The sequence below is a fragment of the Lichenostomus cassidix genome, chromosome 21 (genome assembly GCF_008360975.1).
Source record: "Lichenostomus cassidix isolate B80296 chromosome 21, HeHo_3.0, whole genome shotgun sequence".
Classification (NCBI taxonomy): domain Eukaryota; kingdom Metazoa; phylum Chordata; class Aves; order Passeriformes; family Meliphagidae; genus Lichenostomus; species Lichenostomus cassidix.
The window spans coordinates 6,104,109-6,123,339 of record NC_139501.1 but is presented as its reverse complement, the minus strand read 5'-3'; the positions used below and the strand labels follow the sequence as shown (position 1 = coordinate 6,123,339).

Here is a 19,231-nt window from a genome sequence, read left to right as displayed (position 1 = left end):
GCTTAATCCCGGTCTTGTCCCTGTCCCCATCCCTGTCCCAGTCCCTGTCCCATCCCAGACCCTGTGTCAGTATCCCTGTCCCCAATCACTGACCCTGTCCCTATCCCCTGTCCCGTCCTTGACCCTGACCCCTGTCCCATTGCTGTCCCTGACCCCAGTCCATGTCCCCCACACCCCTGCTGTCCCCTCATTTCCTATGTCCCTATCCTAATCCCTGACCCCATCCCTGTCCCTTATCCCCATCCCTGTCCCTTGTCCCTGTCCCCAATGCTTGTCCCAGTCCCTTACCCATCCATGTCCCTGTCCCATCCCTGTCCCATCCCTGTCCCAATCCCTGTCCCATTCCATCCCCATCCCTGTCCCCTGACCCCATCACCATCCCTGTCCCCAATCCCTGTCCCCATCTCTGTCCCTGTCCCCATCACCATCCCTGTCCCCAATCTCTGTCCCTGTCCCCAGTCTCTGTCCCCATCCCTGTCCCTGTCCCTGACGCGCTGTGTCCCCACAGAAGCTCGAGGGCTCCAAGAGCCGGGGCCAGCTGCTCATTTTTGGTGCCACCAACTGGGACCTGATCGGCCGCAAGGAAGTGCCTAAGCAGCAGGGTAAGGCCTCATTAATTGGGGTTGCTGTAATTAAAATGGGGCATCTATTAATTAATATTTGGGGGTAAAGCAGGTGATTGTAACCCCAGTGTGCTCTGCCTCCATCAACACCCAGCTTGGCTCAGTTGCATGGAGATATTCACTCATTCATTTTCCTGCTGATTTTTAGGTGTAAATCGTTGATTAATTTTAATTCATTAATTTCTCTTTAATTAAATTTTTTACGTTTACATATCATGATATGGGGTGAAATCTGGGGCACCCCAGTTCTCCAGGACATAAAGCTTGATTTGTTTTGCCTGTAATTAATTTTTTCAGTTTATTTTTATTTCCATTTAATTATTTACATTTAATTACAATTTCTATTGAATTGTTATTCATATCTAGTTGTTATTTTTGTTAATTAATACCTGAGAAAGGTTTTTATTACAGTGGCAGAGCAGAAACTGGGCCAGAACTTGGGGTGCACCCCATGCCCAATAAACAAAATAAACCTCCCTTCTTTTTGATGCATTTAATTAATTTTCCTGCCTTTCCTAGGCAGAAATATTTAATTAAATGTTTAATTAATAGCTCTTTTAGGAGGGGTTCGTTTGCAGTTGGGTCAGAATTTGGGGAGCCCTGAAATTCCTGCAAAGGAAAAATTAACTGCTGGCTGTTGATGTGTTTATGTTTCATTAATTTGCCTTAATTTTGTGCATTAATCTTTAATTAATTTGTGTGTTTATCTTTAATTAATTTTTTAAATGAACTTGAGGAGGACTTAGAGTTGCATCTTCTGTTTTGGGCCAGAATTTGGGGTGCAGAGGATCTCCAGCAAAGCATCATTCAGACTCTGCTCCATTTCCATGCATTCATAGCTCATTAATTTATCTTTCTTTTTCTGTGCATCTCCCCACTGCACCCCCATTTTATTAATTGTAGTTAATTAAATATAATTCAATTAACTGGGGGAGGAATCACAGGTTTATATCTTCATTTGGGCCAGAAATTGGGGTCACCAGATCTGCTGCAAAGCAAAGTGAAGACACTGTTTGTGTTTGGTTTATTTACAGTTAAATAATTTAATATCCTTCTTTTCACATAGTTCTATTTGTCAATTTTATTAATTGATTAATTAATTGAGAGGGGAGTCCCAGTTTTAAATCTTTATTTGGGCCAGAATTTGGGGTACCAGATGTGCTGCTAAGCAAAATGAAGGCCTTGGTTATTTATAGTTCATTTATAATTAGTTAATTTATTTCCTTCTTTGTTTGTGGTTGTTTTCTAAATTTCATTAATTTATTTTTATTGATTTTGTATTTTTAGTTATATGTTTTATATTTTTAGTTTATGTTATATATTATATAAATCATGTTAATTTTATATATTATATTAATTTATGGATTGATAAATTTATTAATTGATTAATTAATTGGGGGAGGAGTTACAGCTGCATCTCCTAATTTGGGCCACAACTTGGGCTGCACCAGGTCTGCTGCAGAGCAAAACTAAAATACTGCTTGTGTTTGGTTCATTTATAGTTCTTTAATTTATTTCCTTCTGTCTTTATGGTTCTTTTGTTAGCTTTATTAATTTATTTCTGTTAATTTTATGGTTTTAGTTAGAGGTTTTTTATTTTCAATTTAATTTATATATATAATAATTTATTGATGTAATTTATAAACTAAGAAATTATTAAATTATACATTAATTAATCTACTAATTGATTAATTAATGGGGGGAGGAGTCACAGCTGCATCTCCTAATCTGGGCCAGAATTTGGGCTGCACCAGATTTACTGCAGAGCAGAATGAAAACACTGCTTATGTTTGGTTCATTTGTAGTTCATTAATTTATCTCCTTCTTTTTACATGGTTCTATTTAACTAATTTTATTAATTGATTAATTAACTGGGGGAGGAGTCCCAGTTTTATGTCTTCATTTGGGCCAAAACTAGGAGGTACCAGATCTGCAAAGCAAAGTGAAGACACTGCTTGTGTTTGGCTCATTTAGAGTTCATTAATTTATTTCCTTCTTTCTTTGTGGTTCTTTTGTTAGTTTTATTAATTTATTTCTGTTAATTTTATATTTTTAGTTAGAGGTTTTGTATTTTTAATTTAACTTTTATATTCTATAGTTTATTAATATAAATTTATAAATTAATAAATTATCAAATTATAAATTAATAAATCTGCTAATTTATAAATTAACTGGGGGAGGAGTCACAGCTGCATCTCCTAATCTGGGCCAGAATTTGGGCTGCACCAGATTTACTGCAGAGCAGAATGAAAACATTGCTTATGTTTGCTTCATTTACAGTTACAATTTATTACTAATAATCAGTTATTAATTAATTTTCTCGTATATTATTCTGTGGTTATGATTAATTTATTATTTTATTTTACTAATTTTATTACTTTATTTTATTAATTATTCGGGGAGAGGCCACACTTTCCCACCTTCATTCAGCATTTCAGCCTTTTTCTGGATTCATTTCCCTCCCTTTCCCCTCCTTCCCCCATTCCCACCCCATTCCCTCTCAGCATTCCCAAATCCCATGTTTTCCCATTTTCCCAGTGGCCTACAGGAACCTGGGGCAGAACCTGTGGGGTCCTCACCGCTACGGCTGCCTGGCGGGGATCTCGGTGCGCAGCGTGGTGTCAGGGCCCTGCGCTGCCCACAGCCTGCTCATCACCGCCGAGGGCAGGCTCTGGAGCTGGGGTGAGCCTGGGGAGCAGCTGGGGATGGGTGCTGGGAATGGGGAATGAGCTGGGAATGGGTGCTGGGAATGGGGAATGAGCTGGGAATGGGTGCTGGGAATGTGTGCTGGGAACGGGGAATGAGCTGGGGATGGGTGCTGGGAATGGGGAATGAGCCCAAAAATCTGTGCTGGGAACGGGGAGTGAGCTGGGGATGGGTGCTGGGAATGGGGAATGAGCCCAAAAATCTGTGCTGGGAACGGGGATTGAGCCCAAAAATCTGTGCTGGGATCAGGGAATGAGCTGGGAATGGGGAATGATATGGGAATGGGTGCTGGGAATGGGGAATGAGCTGGGAATGGGTGCTGGGAACGGGGAATGGGTGCTGGAAACGGGGAATGGGTGCTGGGAATGGGGAATGGGTGCTGGGAACGGGGATTGATATGGGAATGGGTGCTGGGAATGGGGAATGAGCCGGGAATGGGTGCTGGGAGTGGGGATTGATATGGGAATGGGTGCTGGGAGTGGGGATTGATATGGGAATGGGTGCTGGGAATGGGGATTGAGCCCAAAAATCTGTGCTGGGAACAGGGAATGAGCTGGGAATGGGTGCTGGGAATGGGGATTGATATGGGAATGGGTGCTGGGAATGGGTGCTGGGAATGTGTGCTGGGAATGTGTGCTGGGAATGTGTGCTGGGAACAGGGAATGAGCCGGGAATGGGTGCTGGGAACGGGGATTGATATGGGAATGTGTGCTGGGAATGGAGATTGAGCCCAAAAATCTGTCCTAGGAATGTGTGCTGGGAATGGGGGATGACCCCAAAAATCTGTGCTGGGAATGGGGGATTGATCCCAAAATCCTGTCCTGGGAATGGGGCATTGAGCTGGGAATGTGTCATAGGAATGGGGGATTCATCCTAGAAATCTGTTATGGGAATGGGGGATTGATCCCGGGAATCTGTCCTGGGAATGGGGGACTGAGCTGGGAATGTGTGCTGGGAATGGGGGATTGATATGGAAATGGGGAATGAGTGTGGGAATGTGTGCTGAGAATGGGGGAATGAGCCGGGAATTTCCCCTGGGAATGGGGGAATGAGCTGGGAATGTGTCATGGGAGTGTGGGAATGAGCTGGGAATGTGTGCTGGGAATGATCCTGAAAACCTCTACTGGGAATGTGGAATTGATTGCAGAAACCTCCTCTGGGAATGTGGGATTGACCCTGGAAATCTGCTGGGAATGTGGGATTGATCCTGAAAACCTGTCCTGAAAATCCAGGATTCATCCCAAAAATCTGTCCTGGGAATGGGGGATTGAGCTGGGAGTGTGTGCTGGGAATGGGACACTGATATGGAAATGTGTCATGGGAATGGGGGATTGAGCTGGGAATTTGACATGGGAATGGGGAATGAGCTGGGAATGTAGGATTGATCCTGGAAATTTCCCCTGGGAATGGGGGATTCAGCCTGGAAATCCCTCCTGGGAATGCAATATTCAACCCAAAAACCTGTCCTGGGAATGCAGGATTGAGTCCAGGAATCTGTCATGGGAATGAGGGATTGATCTGGGAATGTGTCATGGGAATGGGGGATTGAGCCTGGAAATCCCCACTGGGAATCTGGGATCCATCCTGGAAACCTCTCATGGAAATCTGGGATTTATTCTGGAAATCCCTCTTGGGAATGTGGGATTGAGCCTGAAAACCTCTGCTGGGAATGTGGGATTGAGCCTGGAAATCCCACTGGGAATGCAGGATTGATCCAGGAATCTGACGAGAATGGGGGATCCACCCTGGGAATCTGCAGGGAATGGGGGATTGATCCCAGAAACCTCTCCTGGAAATCCAGGATTCATCCCAAAAATCCCCCTTGGCATTCTGGGATTCAGCCTGGAAATCCACCTGGGAATGTAGGATTGATCCCAAAAACCTCTACTGGGATTCATCCCGGAAATCCCCCTGGGTATCTAGGATTGATCCTGGAAATCTGCCAGGAATGTGGGATTGAGCCCAGGAATCTGTCATGGGAATTGGGGATTGATCTGGGAATGTGTTTAGGGAAAAATTCATTCTGGGGGGAGTTTGGGAAAAATTCCTGCCAGGAGGAGTTTAGGGGAAAATTCCTGCTAGGGGGAATTTAGAGAAAAATTTGCGCCAGGGGGAATTTGGGGGAAAATTAGGGAAAAATTCAAGCCAAGGGGAATTTAGGGGGAAATTCCTGCCAGGGGGAATTTCGGGGAAAAATTAGGGAAAAATTCAAGCCAGGGGGAATTTAGGGGAAAATTCCTGCCAGGGGGAATTTAGGGGAAAATTAGGGAAAAATTCCTGCCTGCCAGGGGGAGTTTAGGGTAAAATCCTTCCCAGAAAAAGCAGGAATTGTCAGGGCTGCCCAGGGGGGTTCAGAGTCTCCATCCCTAGAGGGATGCAGGGAATTCTGGATATGGGAATTGGAATTGGGCACTGCGGTGATCCCAAAGTCCTTTCTGAGGGGGCTAATCCGGGATTTTGTGGGATTATTTTCTGGGAATTTGCAGGGCGGAATGAGAAGGGCCAGCTGGGCCATGGGGACACCAAGCGAGTCGAAGCTCCCAAGCTCATCGAGGTGCTGGGCAACGAGTGCATCGTGTCGGCAGCGTGCGGCAGGAACCACACCCTGGCCCTGACCGGTGCGGAAACCGGCGGGGATCGGGGAAAAGGGACCTGAAATGGGGGAAAAGGGACCTGAAATGGGGAAAAACAGTACAGAAATTGGGGAAAACTGACCTGAAATCAGGGAAAACTGACCTGAAATGGGGGCAAAGTGACCTGAAATGGGGGAAAAGGGACCTGAAATTGGGGAAAACTGACCTGAAATTGGGGAAAAGTGACCTGAAATGGGGGAAAACGGAACTGAAATGGGGAAAAAGTGACCTGAAATCGGGGAAAACGGAACTGAAATGGGGGAAAACTGCCCTGAAATCGGGGAAAACGGAACTGAAATGGGGGGAAAGGGACCTGAAATGCGGGAAAAATGCCCCGAAATCTGGGGAAACTGACCCTGAAATCTGGGAAAACAGCATTGGAATTTGAGAAAACTGACCTGAAATTGGGGAAAACTGACGTGAAATCCGGGAAAACTGACCTGAAAGCTGGGAAAACTGACCTGAAATGGGGGAAAAGTGACCTGAAATTGGGGAAAAATGCCCTGAAGTCAGGGAAAAATGCCCCAAAATCTGGGGAAACTGACCTGAAATCTGGGAAAAAGGTCCCTGAAATAGGGGAAAACAGCACTGAAACTGGGGAAAAATGCCCCGAAATCTGGGAAAACTGACCTGAAATGGGGGAAAACTGACCTGAAATCTGGGAAAACTGACCTGAAATTTGGGAAAACAGCATGGAAATTGGGGAAAACAGCACTGAAATCTGGGAAAACTGCCCGAAATCTGGGAAAACTGCTCTGAAATTGGGGAAAACAGCACTGAAATTTGGGGAAAACTGACCTGAAATCTGGAAAAAACAGCACTGAAATCTGGGAAAACTGACCTGAAAGCAGGCAAAAAAACCAGCACTGAAATTGAGGAAAACTGCCCTGAAATCAGGGAAAAATGCCCCGAAATGTGGGAAAATGGAACTGAAATGGGGGAAACTGGCCTGAAATTTGGGAAAACAGCATGGAAATTGGGGAAAACAGCACTGAAATCTGGGAAAACGAAACTGAAATGGGGGAAACTGGCCTGAAATTTGGGAAAACAGCATGGAAATTGGGGAAAATTGCCCTTAAATCTGGGAAAACTGCTCTGAAATCAGGGAAAAGAGCACTGAAATCTGGAAAAACTGACCTGAAAATCGGGGAAAACCGACCTGAAATTGGGGAAAGCTGCCCTGAAATCTGAGAAAACTGTGGAAAAAAAGAGCCCCAAAATCTGCCCCTTTTGCCCCAAATCCCGGGAAAGCCGTGCTGAAATTGGGGAAAGCTACCCCAAAATCTGAGAAAACTGCCTTGAAATCTGGGAAAACCACCTCGAAATCTGGGAAAGCTGCCCTGAAATTGGGGAAAAACGCCCTGAATTCTGGGAAAATGCCCCAAAATATGCCCGTTTTGCCCCAAATCCCAGGGAAACTGCCCTGAATCCTGGGAAAACCACACCTAAATCCCGGGAAAAACACCCCAAAATCCTCCCCTTTCTCTCCTAAATCCACCTCTTTTGCCCCTAAATCCCCTTTTTCCCCAATCCCCTGTTTTGGCAGAGAGTGGCTCCGTGTTTGCCTTCGGGGAGAACAAGATGGGGCAGCTGGGACTGGGGAACCAGACTGACGCTGTGCCCAGCCCCACACAGGTATGGAACCCAAATCCATCAGATCCATCCCATCCCATCCCATTCCCTGATTTCTGCATGGATCCAGGTGGGAAACCAATCAGTTTGGGGCTTTTCCATGGACAGAATTGCCTAAAAAATCCAGCAGGATGCACCAAAATCCCTCTCAGTGAGGGATTGCAGCCACAGCAGGAAATTCCACCCCTTGTGCCCCAAAATCCAGGAAAATTGCCCCAAAATCCACCCCTTTTGCTTGGAATTCCACTGGGATCCCTTTCCCTGTTTTCTTCACAGTTCTGGGTGGAAAACCAGCAGATTTGGGGGTTTTCCATGGAAGGAATTCCCTAACAAATCCCTCAGGATCAAAACCATTCCTGAAGGATTCACTTCCAGCCATGGTGGGAAATTCCACCTCTTGTGCCCCAAATCCCGGGAAAATCACCCCAAAATCCACCTGTTTTGCCTGGGATTCCATCAGAATTCCATCCTCATCCCATTCCCTGTTTTCCCTGTGGATCTGGGTGGAAAACCAGTGGATTTGGGGTTTTCCATGGAAAGAATTGCCTGACAAATCACTCAGAATGCACCAACATCCCTCTCCATGAGGGATTCACTTCCAGCCACGGTGGGAAATTCCATCTCTTGTGCCCCAAAATCCACCCCTTTTGCCCACAATTCCATCAGAATTCCATTGGAATCCCATTCCCTGTTTTCCACACGAATCCAGGTGAAAAACCAGCCAGTTTGGGGCTTTTCCATGGATAGAATTCCCTAACAAATCCCTCAGAATGCACCAACATACCTCCCGGTGAGAGATCTGCTTCCAGCTGCAGTGGGAAATTCCACCCCAAATCCAGGAAAAACCACCCCAAAATCCACCTGTTTTGCCTGGGATTCCATCAGAATTCCATCCCAATCCCATTCCCTGTTTTCTGCATGGATTTGGGTAGAAAACCAGCAGATTTGGGGCTTTTCCTTGGAAGGAATTCCCTGACAGATCCCTCGGGATGCACCGAAATCTCGGTCAGGTATTCTCTTCCAGATGTGGTGGGAAATTCCACCCTTTGTGCCCCAAAACCTGGGAAAAATCCGCCCCTTTTGCCCAGGATTCCATCAGAATTCCATCCCAATCCCATTCCCTGTGTTCTGCATGGATTTGGGTGGAAACCAGTGGATTTGGGGCTTTTCCATGGAAAGAATTCCCTAACAGATCCCTCAGGATGAAAATCATTCCCGGTGAAGGATTCACTTCCAGCCATAGTGGGAAATTCCACCTGTTGTGCCCCAAATCCCGGGAAAATTGCCCCAAAATCCACCCATTTTGCCCAGAATTCCATCCCAATCCCATTCCCTGTTTTCCACATGGATTTGGGTGGAAAACCAGCCAGTTTGGGGCTTTTCCATGGACAGAATTCCCTACCAAATCCCCCAGGAAGCACCACCATCCCTCTCCATGAGGGATTCATTTCCAGGAAAAGCAGAAAAACCAGCATTTGACAATGAAATTCCTGCTGATTCGCGGGATTTCCCACGGGAATTCCCGTTATTTTCCCTTTTCCCGGTTTTCCCATCCCGTTTTCCCGTTTTTCCCGCAGATCATGTACAACGGGCAGCCGATCACCAAGCTGGGCTGCGGGGCAGAGTTCAGCATGATCATGGACTGCAAGGGAAACCTCTACTCCTTCGGGTGCCCCGAGTATGGACAGCTGGGTACGGGATTCGGGATCATCGCCGGGGTTTGGGATCGTCTGATGGGATTTGGGATCGTCTGATGGGGTTTGGGATTATCTGCCGGGGTTTGGGATCGTCTGATGGGGTTTGGGATCGTCTGATGGGGTTTGGGATCGTCTGATGGGGTTTGGGATTATCTGCTGGGGTTTGGGATCATTCACTGGGGTTTGGGATCATCTGATGGTGTTTGGGATCATCTGATGGTGTTTGGGATCATCTGCTGGGGTTTGGGATCATCTGCTGGGGTTTGGAATCGTCTGCTGGGATTTGGGATCATCTGCGGGGTTTTGGGATCATCACCAGGATTTGGGATCATCTTCTGGGGTTTGGGATCATCTTCTGGGGTTTGGGATCATCTTCTGGGGTTTGGGATCATCTTCTGGGGTTTGGGATCATCTGCTGGGGTTTGGGATCATCTGCTGGGGTTTGGAATCGTCTGCTGGGATTTGGGATCATCCTCTGGGATTTGGGATCGTCTGATGAGCTTTGGGATTGTCTGCTGGGGTTTGGGATCATCCTCTGGGATTTGGGATCATCTGCTGGTATTTGGGATCATCTGCTGGGGTTTGGGATCATCTGCTGGATTTTGGGATCATCTGCTGGGATTTGGGATCATTCACTGGGATATGGGATCATCCACTGGGGTTTGGGCTGGTTTGGGATCACCTGCTGCAATCTAGGCTTGTTTGGGGTAATCTGCTGGGATTTGGGATGATCCAGTGGAATCTGGGCTGGTTTGGGATGATCCATTGGGGTTTGGGATTATCCACTGGGATCTGGGCTGGTTTGGGATGATCTGGTAGAATTTGGGATGAGCAGCTGGAATTTAGGCTCTTTGGGATAATCTGATGGAATTTGGGATGAGCCACTGGAATCTGGGCTGGTTTGGGATCATCTGGAATTTGGGATGATCTGCTGGTAATTGGGGCTGGTTTGAGATGATCCACTGAAATTTGGGATGATCTGCTGGAATCTCAGATCACCCACTGGAATTTGGGCTCTTTGGGATGATCTGCTGGAATTTGGGCCAGGTTGAGATTATCCGTTGGGGTTTGGGATCATCCCCTGGAATCTGGGCAGGTTTGGGATCATCCACTGGAATTTGGGGCTGAATTTAGGGAATCTGGGCTGTTTTGGGATGATCTGCTGGAATTTGGGATCATCCGCTGGAATTTGGGGTTGATTTGGGATAATGTCCTGGAATCTTGGCTGGTTTGGGATGATTTGCCGGAATTTGGGATCATCTGCTGAAATTTGGGCTGGTTTAGGATGATCTGCTGAGATCTGGGCTGGTTTGGGATGATTTGCTGGAATTTGGGATCATCTGCTGGAATTTGGGCTGGTTTGGGACGAGCTGCTGGAATTTGGGCTCTTTGGCATGACCTGCTAGAATTTGGGATCATCCCCTGGAATCTGGGCTGGTTTGGGATGATCCCCTTCAATCCAAGGCTGGTTTGGGATCATCCGCTGGAATTTGGGGCTGAATTTAGGGAATTCAGGCTGGTTTGGGATGATCCCCTTCAATCCAGGGCAGGTTTGGGATCATCTGCTGGAATTTGGGGTTGATTTGGGATGATATCCTGGAATCTGGGCTGGTTTGGGATCATCCACTGGAATTCGGGGCTGAATTTAGGGAATCTGGGATGGTTTGGGATGATCCCTTCAATCCAGAGCAGGTTTGGGATCAGGGATAAGGGAACAGCTCCTCCCTCAAGTCCCCCTGTCCGAGCCACCAAAGCATTCGGGATGTTTGGCTTCATCCTGAGGTTTGCAGCAGGAATTTAGGGATGAAAGTTTGCTATGGGAATTTAGGGATCAATCCTTGCAGTCTGCATTTCGGGATGAAGAATTCCAGCAGGAATTTAGGGATAAATCCTCACAGTCTGCATTTTGGGATGAAGAATTCCAGCAGGAATTTAGGGATCAATCCTCACAGTCTGCATTTTGGGACGAAGGTTTGCAGCAGGAATTTAGGAATTAATCCTTCCAGCCTTCATTTAAGGATGAAGGTTTACAGCAGGGATTCAGGGATCAATCCTCACAGCCTGCATTTCAGGATGAAGAATTCCAGCAGGAATTTAAGGTTTGGGGTTTGCAGCAGGAATTTTGGGATAAATCCTCACAACGTGCATTTAAGGATGAAGGATCACAGTGGGAATTTAGGGATGAATCCTCTTAGTCTACATTTAAGGATGAGCTTTTCCTGAAATGCAGTCTGCACTTCAGGATGAAGAATTCCAGCAGGATTTTAGGGATAAATCCTCACAGTCTGCGTTTCAGGGTGAAGAATTCAAGCAGGAGTTTAAGGCTTGGGCTTTGCAGCAGGAATTTCGGGATCAATCCTTGCAGTCTGCATTTGAAGACAAAAGTTTGCTGTGGGAATTTTGGGATAAATCCTAAATTGCTGCCTGCACTTGGCTGAAGGTCTGGAGTGGGAATTTCGGGATAAATCCTTGCAGGCTGCACTTAAGGACAAAGGATCACAGCAGGAATTTAGGGATGAATCCTCAGTCTGGATTTCACGATGAAGAATTCCAGCAGGAATTTAAGGCTTGGGCTTTGCAGCAGGAATTCAGGGATAAATCGCTGCAGTTTGCATTTAAAGACAAAAGTTTTCAGTGGGAATTTCGGGATAAATCCTCGCAGTCTGCATTTCAAGATGAAGGATCACAGCAGGAATTTAGGGATGAATCCTCACAGTCTGGATTTCAGGGTGAAGAATTCCAGCAGGAATTTAAGGCTTGGGCTTTGCAGCAGGAATTTCGGGATCAATCCTTGCAGTTTGCATTTAAAGACAAAAGTTTTCAGTGGGAATTTCGGGATAAATCCTCGCAGTCTGCATTTCAGGATGAAGGATCACAGCAGGAATTTAGGGATGAATCCTCACTTAAGGATGAGGATTTCCATCAGGAACTTAGGGCTGGAGCGCAGGAATGAGAACCAGGGGGAGCTGGGGATGATTCCCATGAGGAGAAGCAGGGATTCCAGCAGGAATGCAGCAGGATGGATCTGTATCCTGGTGTTTTTCCAGGACACAATTCCAATGGGTTTGGATCCATATTCCGGTGTTTTCCAGGGGGAGCTGGGGCTCAATCCCCATGGGAAGGAGCAGGGGTTCCAGCGGGAATGCCGAGGTGCAGGATCTGTATCCCAGTGTTTTCCAGGGCACAATTCCAACAGGATTTCCATCAGGAATTTAGGGCTGGAAACAGGAATCAGAACCCGTGGGAACTGGGGATGATTCCCATGAGGAGCAGGGGCTTCAGTGGGAATGTGTCACGATGGATCCATGTCCCGGTGTTTTGCAGGGCACAATTCCCATGGGATCAGCTTCATATCCCAGTGCTTTCCAGGGCACAATTCCAACGGGATCAGATCCGTATCCCGGTGTTTTCCAGGGCACAATTCCAATGGGATTGGATCCATATCCCAGTGTTTTCCAGGGCACAATTCCAACAGGATTTCCATCAGGAATTTAGGGCTGGAAACAGGAATCAGAACCAGGGGGAGCTGGGGATGATTCCCATGAGGAGCAGGGGCTTCAGTGGGAATGTGACACCATGGATCTATATCCCGGTGTTTTCCAGGGCACAATTCCTATGGGATCAGATCCGTATCCCAGTGTTTTCCAGGATACAATGCCAATGGGATCAGATCCATATCCCGGTGTTTTGCAGGGCACAATTCCCATGGGATCAGCTCCATATCCCGGTGTTTTCCGGGACACAATTCCCATGGGATCAGCTCCATATCCCGGTGTTTTGCAGGGCACAGTTCCCATGGGATCAGCTCCATATCCCGGTGTTTTCCAGGGCACAATTCCTACAGGATCAGCTCCATATCCCGGTGTTTTGCAGGGCACAATTCCCATGGGATCAGCTCCATATCCCGGTGTTTTCCGGGACACAATTCCCATGGGATCAGCTCCACATCCTGGTGTTTTGCAGGGCACAGTTCCCATGGGATCAGCTCCATATCCCGGTGTTTTGCAGGGCACAACTCGGACGGGAAGTTCATCGCGCGGGCGCAGCGCATCGAGTACGACTGCGAGCTGGTGCCACGCAGGGTGGGCATCTTCGTGGAGAGAACCAAGGACGGGCAGGTGCTGCCTGTGCCCAACGTGGTGGTCAGGGATGTGGCCTGCGGGGCCAACCACACGGTACGGGGTGGGAATGGGAATGGGAATGGGATGGGATGGGATGGGATGGGATGGGATGGGATTTTGGGAAGGAATTCCCGCCTGTGAAGGTGGAATTGCCAGCATGGAATTCCCAGAGAAGCCATGGATCTCTGGAATTGCCCGTGGCCAGGCTGGGGGTGGGAATGGATGAGCTCTGAGCTCCCCTCCAGCCCAAGATTCCAGGATTCCCTAAGGATAAACCCCAGCAGGATGCACTTGGCCTTGATCCCAAGCCAAATCCCGATCCCATTCCTCATTCCGTGTCTCCCAGCTGGTGCTGCATTCCCAAAAATGTGTTTTCCTGGGGGTTCAGTGGCTATGGCTGATCCCAATCCTGATCCTGATCCCAATCCTCATTCCCATCTCCCAGCTGGCTCTGGATTCCCAGAAGCACGTGTTTTCCTGGGGATTCAGTGACTATGGATGATCCCAGTCCCATTCCCGATCCCATTTCTCATTCCCATCTCCCAGCTGGTTCTGGACTCCCAGAAGTGCGTGTTCTCCTGGGGGTTCGGGGGCTATGGATGACCCCAGTCCCATTCCCGATCCCATTTCTCATTCCCATTCGTCATTCCCTGTATCCCAGCTGGTTCTGGACTCCCAGAAGCGCGTGTTCTCCTGGGGGTTCGGGGGCTATGGCCGCCTGGGCCACGCGGAGCAGAAGGACGAGTTGGTGCCGCGGCTGGTGAAGCTCTTTGACTTCCCGGGCCGCGGAGCTGTGCAGATCTACGCTGGATACACCTGCTCCTTCGCCGTCAGCGAGAGTGGTGAGAGTCCAGGATTTGGGATTGGGGAATTCAGGATTGGGTTTGGGATTGGATGGGGGATCCCAGGGTTTGGGAATGCTGGGGAGAAGGACATGGCTAGGGCTGTGCAGATCTACGCGGGATACACCTGCTCCTTCACCGTCAGCGAGAGCGGTAGGAATTCCCAGCATCCCAGGATTTGGGAATGGGTTTGGGATGGGATTTGGGAATACTGGGGATGGGGACATGGCTGGAGCTGTGCAGATCTACACCGGATACAGCTGCTCCTTTGCCGTCAGCGAGAGCGGTCAGAGTCCGGGAATTCCGGGAATTCAGGATTGGGGAATGGGTTTGGGATTGGGTTTGGGAATGCTGGGGAGAGGAACATGGCTAGAGCTGTGCAGATCTACACGGGATACACCTGCTCCTTTGCCGTCAGCGAGAGCAGTGCACATTCGGGATTTGGGAATGAGTTTGGGATTGGGATTGGATGGGTGGGAATCCTGGGATCCCCAGGATTGGGAATGCTGGGGAAGAGAGACATGGCTGGAGCTGCCCAGATTTCTTCGGGAAACACCTGCTTCTTTACCATCAGCAAGAGCAGTGGGAATTCAGGAATCCCAGGAGTTGGGATTGGACAAGGGGATCCTGGGATTTGGAAATGGATTTGGGATTGGGTTTGGGGTTGGACAGGGGGATCCCAGGGTTTGGGAAGGGGTTTGACATTGGGTTTGGGATTGGTTTTGGGGACACTGGGGACAGGGACATGGCTAGAGCTGCCCAGCTCTACATGGGATACACCTGCTCCTTCACTGTCAGCAAGAGCAGTGGGAATTCTGGGAATTCCAGGATTTGGGAATGGGATTGGGATTGGGATTGGGATGGGACAGGTGGGAATCCAGAGTTTGGGAAGGGGTTTGGGATTGGGTTTGGGATTGGGCAGGGGGATCCCGGGCTTTGGGAATGCTGAGGAACAGGGATGGGGTTGGAGCTTCCCAGATTTCTGCGGGATACAGCTGCTCCTTCATTGTCAGTGAGAGCGGGGCGAATCTGGGATTTGGGAATGGGGAATGGATTTGGGATTGGACAGGGAGATTTGGGAATGCTGGGGACAGGGACATGGCTTGAGTTTACTGGATTTCCATGGGATGCATCTGCTCCTTCATCGTCAGTAACCATGGTGGGAATTCCCAGGGTTTGGGAATGGGGAATGGGTTTGGGATTGGATTTGGGATTGGACAGGGGGATCCCAGGGTTTGGGAATGGGTTTAGGATTAGGTTTGGGATTGGATGAGTGGTGATCCTGGGATTGGGAATGCTGGGGGATGGTGACACAGTGTTATACATGGGATTTCTTGGGATCCTGGGGTTTGGGAATGGATTTGGGATTGGATGGGTGAGAATCCGGGATTTAGGAATGCTGGAGGATGGGGACACAGCCTGACAGGATTCCCGGGATTTGGGATTTCCTTGCAGGAGGTTTGTTCTTCTGGGGAGCCACCAACACCTCCCGGGAATCCACCATGTATCCCAAAGCTGTGCAGGATCTGTGCGGCTGGAAAATCCGGAGCCTGGCCTGCGGGTGAGTCTGAGCCCCAATATCCCGGATTATCCCGAATTCCCGGGGTTTGGGAATTCAGGGTGATGGGATCCCGAATGATCCCAAATATCCGGAATTCCCACAGCAAGAGCTCCATCATCGTGGCCGCAGACGAGAGCACAATCAGCTGGGGACCCTCGCCCACCTTCGGGGAGCTGGTGAGACCCCAAGCTGACCAGAGTGACCCCAAAAGGACCCCAAACAGCCCAGAGCAACCCTAAATACCCCAGAGTGACCCCAAACAGCCCACAGTGAGCCCAAAGGGACCCCAAATACCCCAAACCAGTGCCCCAAATTGTCCCCAAATCCCACAAACTGACCTCAAATACCTCAGAGTGACCCTAAATACCCAAACTGACCACAAATGCCAAAAGTGACCCCAAATAACCCAGAATAACCCCAAATAACCAAACTGACCCCAAGTACACCAGAATGACCTTAAATATCCAAAGTGACCTCAAATCCCCCAAACTGACCTCAAACCCCCACAAAGTGGCACCCCAAATATCACAGAGTGACCACAAATACGACAGAGTGACCCTAAATCCATCAAAGTGACCCCAGACCCCCCAAACCAACCCCAAATACCCCAAACCCACACCCCAAACCCTTCCCAAAGCAATACCCCAAATCCCCTGGGATGTTCCCTCAGGGCTATGGTGACCACAAACCCAAATCCTCCACGGCCGCACAGGAGGTGAAAACCCTGGATGGGATCTACACCGAGCAGGTGAGTGGAGATCCTACAGGGATTGGGGTCAGGAATGAACAGGGATCCTACGGGGATTGGGGTCAGGGAGGGAATGGGAATCCTACAGGGATTGGGGTTGGGAGTGAGCGGAAATTCTACAGGGATTTGTGTCAGGGAGGGAATGAGGATTCTACAGGGATTGGGTTCAGGAATGAATGGGGATCCTACAGGGAATGGGGTGAGGAGTGAGTGGAAATCCTACAGGGAATGGAGTCAGGAACGGGGATCCCAGAGGGATTGGGGTCAGGAGGGATTGGGGATCCTACAGGGATTGGGGTTGGGAATAGACAGCGATCCTACAGGAGTTGGGGTTGGGAATGAGCGGGAATCCCACAGAGATTGGGGTTGGGAGGGAGTGGAAATCCCACAGGGATTGGGGTCAGGAATGGACAGTGATCCTACAGGGATTGGGGTCAGCAGGCAATGGTGGCTGAGGCCCTACAGAGCTCATCCCATCCATGGGGTTTTCCAACATTCCTGGGTCTGAGTAGGCTGGAGGGATCCTGGGAATGCTCCCAGTGACACCTGAGCCCCATTGCCAGCCCCATGGGCCATTCCCAATCCCATCCCCATCCCATTATCCCATTATCCCATCCCCAATCCCACTCTCCATTCCCATTCCAGGTTGCCATGGGTTATTCCCACTCCCTGGTGATCGCTCGGGATGAGTCGGAAGCAGAGCAGGAGAAGCTGCGGAAACTCCCGGAGTACAACCCGCGCACCCTCTGAGGGCCCCAGAGATCCCAATGATCCCGATGATCCCAGTGATCCCAGTGATCCCAATGATCCCAGAGATCCCAGTGATCCCAGTGATCCCAATGATCCCAGCGATCCCAGAGATCCCAGTGATCCCGATGATCCCAGTGATCCCAGTGATCCCGATGATCCCAGTGATCCCAGTGATTCAGCGATCCCAACCCCGATGATCCTGACGATCCCAATCCCAATGACCCCAATCCCACATTTCCGCCCCAGCTGCCATTCCTGTCCCCTTCCCACCTTCCGGAGTTCCCAGGATCATCCAGCACATCCCACCCTTGGGATCCACGGCCTCTTCGCTGGAATTTTTGGGATTTAGCATTTTGCCGCCATTTTCCCTCAGTTTTTTTCCCATTTTCCCGCCATTTTTCCTGGTTTTTTCCCGTTTTCCTGCAGTTTTCCCTCATTTTCTCCCCGTTTTCCCGCCATCCCGGCCGCAGGTTGGGATCACCCCGTGGATCTGATCCATCCTGGGATTCAGGGATTCACAATCCCTAACCGCAAACCCTTTCCCCGCCGACATTCCCGTTCTTTGCCGGTTTTCCCTCTTTTGGGTGCTAGAATTCCCGGGATTTCCCCTCTCCCGCCCGGATCCATGCCGATCCCATCCCCAGCATTCCCAGACTCCCCTCCCCTCTGTCCCACCCCGGGGACATCTCAGGGATCGCGAGGGGAGTCCAAGGGGTTTGTTTTTCCTGGGAATTCTGACTTCCTCCTCCTCCCCACGGACCTGGGATCAGCCGGAATTCCCGAACAATTCCCGAATTCCCGTTCCCTGCTTCCCTGCCAGGTCACTGTGCTGGAAAATCGAGGTGCCTTGCGGAGCAGAGCCCGGCTCTGCCTCCCCGCGGAATTCCCGCTCCCTCGGGGCCCTTTGGGATTCTTTGGGATTTCTCCATGGTCCTTCCCGCTCCCTTTAGGCTGTTTTTGGGGATTCTTTGGGGTTTTTCCATGGATTTTTGGTCTTTCCCGCTTTCTCCCTGAGTGGCACTCGGGGAATTCCCCCTCCCTCTGGGCCGTTTTTTTGGGATTCTTTGGGATTTCTCCATGGATTTTTGTTCCTTCCACTCCCTTTAGGCCATTTTTTGGATTTTTTTGGGATTTTTCCATGGATTTTCCGTCACTCCCACTCCCTTTGGGCTGTTTTTAGGGATTCTTCAGGATTTTTCCATGGATTTCCGCTCCTTCCCACTCCCTTTAGGCTGTTTTTTGGGATTCTTTGGGATTTTTCCATGGATTTTCAGTCCTTCCCATTCCCTTTCAGCCATTTTTAGGGGTTCTTCAGGATTTTTCCATGGATTTTCAGTCCTTCCCGCTCCCTTTCAACTGTTTTTCAGGATCCTTTGGGATTTTTCCATGGATTTTAGATCCTTTCTGGGCTGTTTTTTTGCATTCTTTGAGATATTTCCGTGGATTTTGGCTCCTTCCCGGGGGGTTGGCACTAATCAAGGGGTTTTGGGGTCATTACTTTGGGATCGGGGGATGTTGTTTCCAGGGATTTTGCAGAGGGAATCTCCAGCGGCTGGAAAATCCCACATTCCGCTTGTGTAGCAATATTTAGGATGTTTTTTGGGGTGGGGAATCACCAAAACCCCACCCTGACCCCAAAAGGCCTCGGGGGGAATTCCCACCTTCCCGAATTCCCAAATTCCCGGGAATGGGAAGGATCTGGGATGGAGCAGCCGGAGGGAGGGGAGCAGGGGGGGTTTTGTATTTCTTGGAGTAAAACTTTAATTAATCGAGGTCGTTAATTGCAGTTAATTGATGTCCCTGAGCCACTCCTCCCCCAACCCTCCATGATTCCTTTCCGTTGGAAAAAATTCCCATTTTTTTCATTTTTCAATCCTGATTTTTGTCATTTTTAATTCCTGATTTTTGTCATTTTTAA

At 49.0% G+C, this 19,231-nt stretch overlaps 2 protein-coding genes across 2 annotated transcripts in view; one reads left to right on the top strand and one right to left on the bottom strand.

The window, feature by feature from the left end:
• LOC146428399 (protein-arginine deiminase type-3-like) overlaps nucleotides 1–292 on the bottom strand; it is a 6,825-nt gene extending 6,533 nt beyond the window's left edge. Inside the window, exon 1 of the mRNA XM_085079720.1 lies at nucleotides 289–292. Within this exon, the coding sequence (XP_084935846.1) occupies nucleotides 289–292 (4 nt within the window). The remainder of the gene's footprint in view (nucleotides 1–288) is intronic.
• Nucleotides 293–493: 201 nt separating this feature from the next.
• Nucleotides 494–19,085, top strand: LOC146428398 (protein RCC2; the record flags this gene model as incomplete). Its single annotated transcript, XM_085079719.1, has 11 exons — nucleotides 494–602; nucleotides 3,162–3,305; nucleotides 5,816–5,947; nucleotides 7,509–7,597; nucleotides 9,172–9,286; nucleotides 13,300–13,466; nucleotides 14,074–14,254; nucleotides 15,710–15,815; nucleotides 15,919–15,991; nucleotides 16,486–16,563; nucleotides 17,209–19,085. Coding segments are annotated over 11 exons (1,299 nt in total), but the record flags the coding sequence as incomplete, so codon positions are not given.
• Nucleotides 19,086–19,231: the final 146 nt, after the last annotated feature.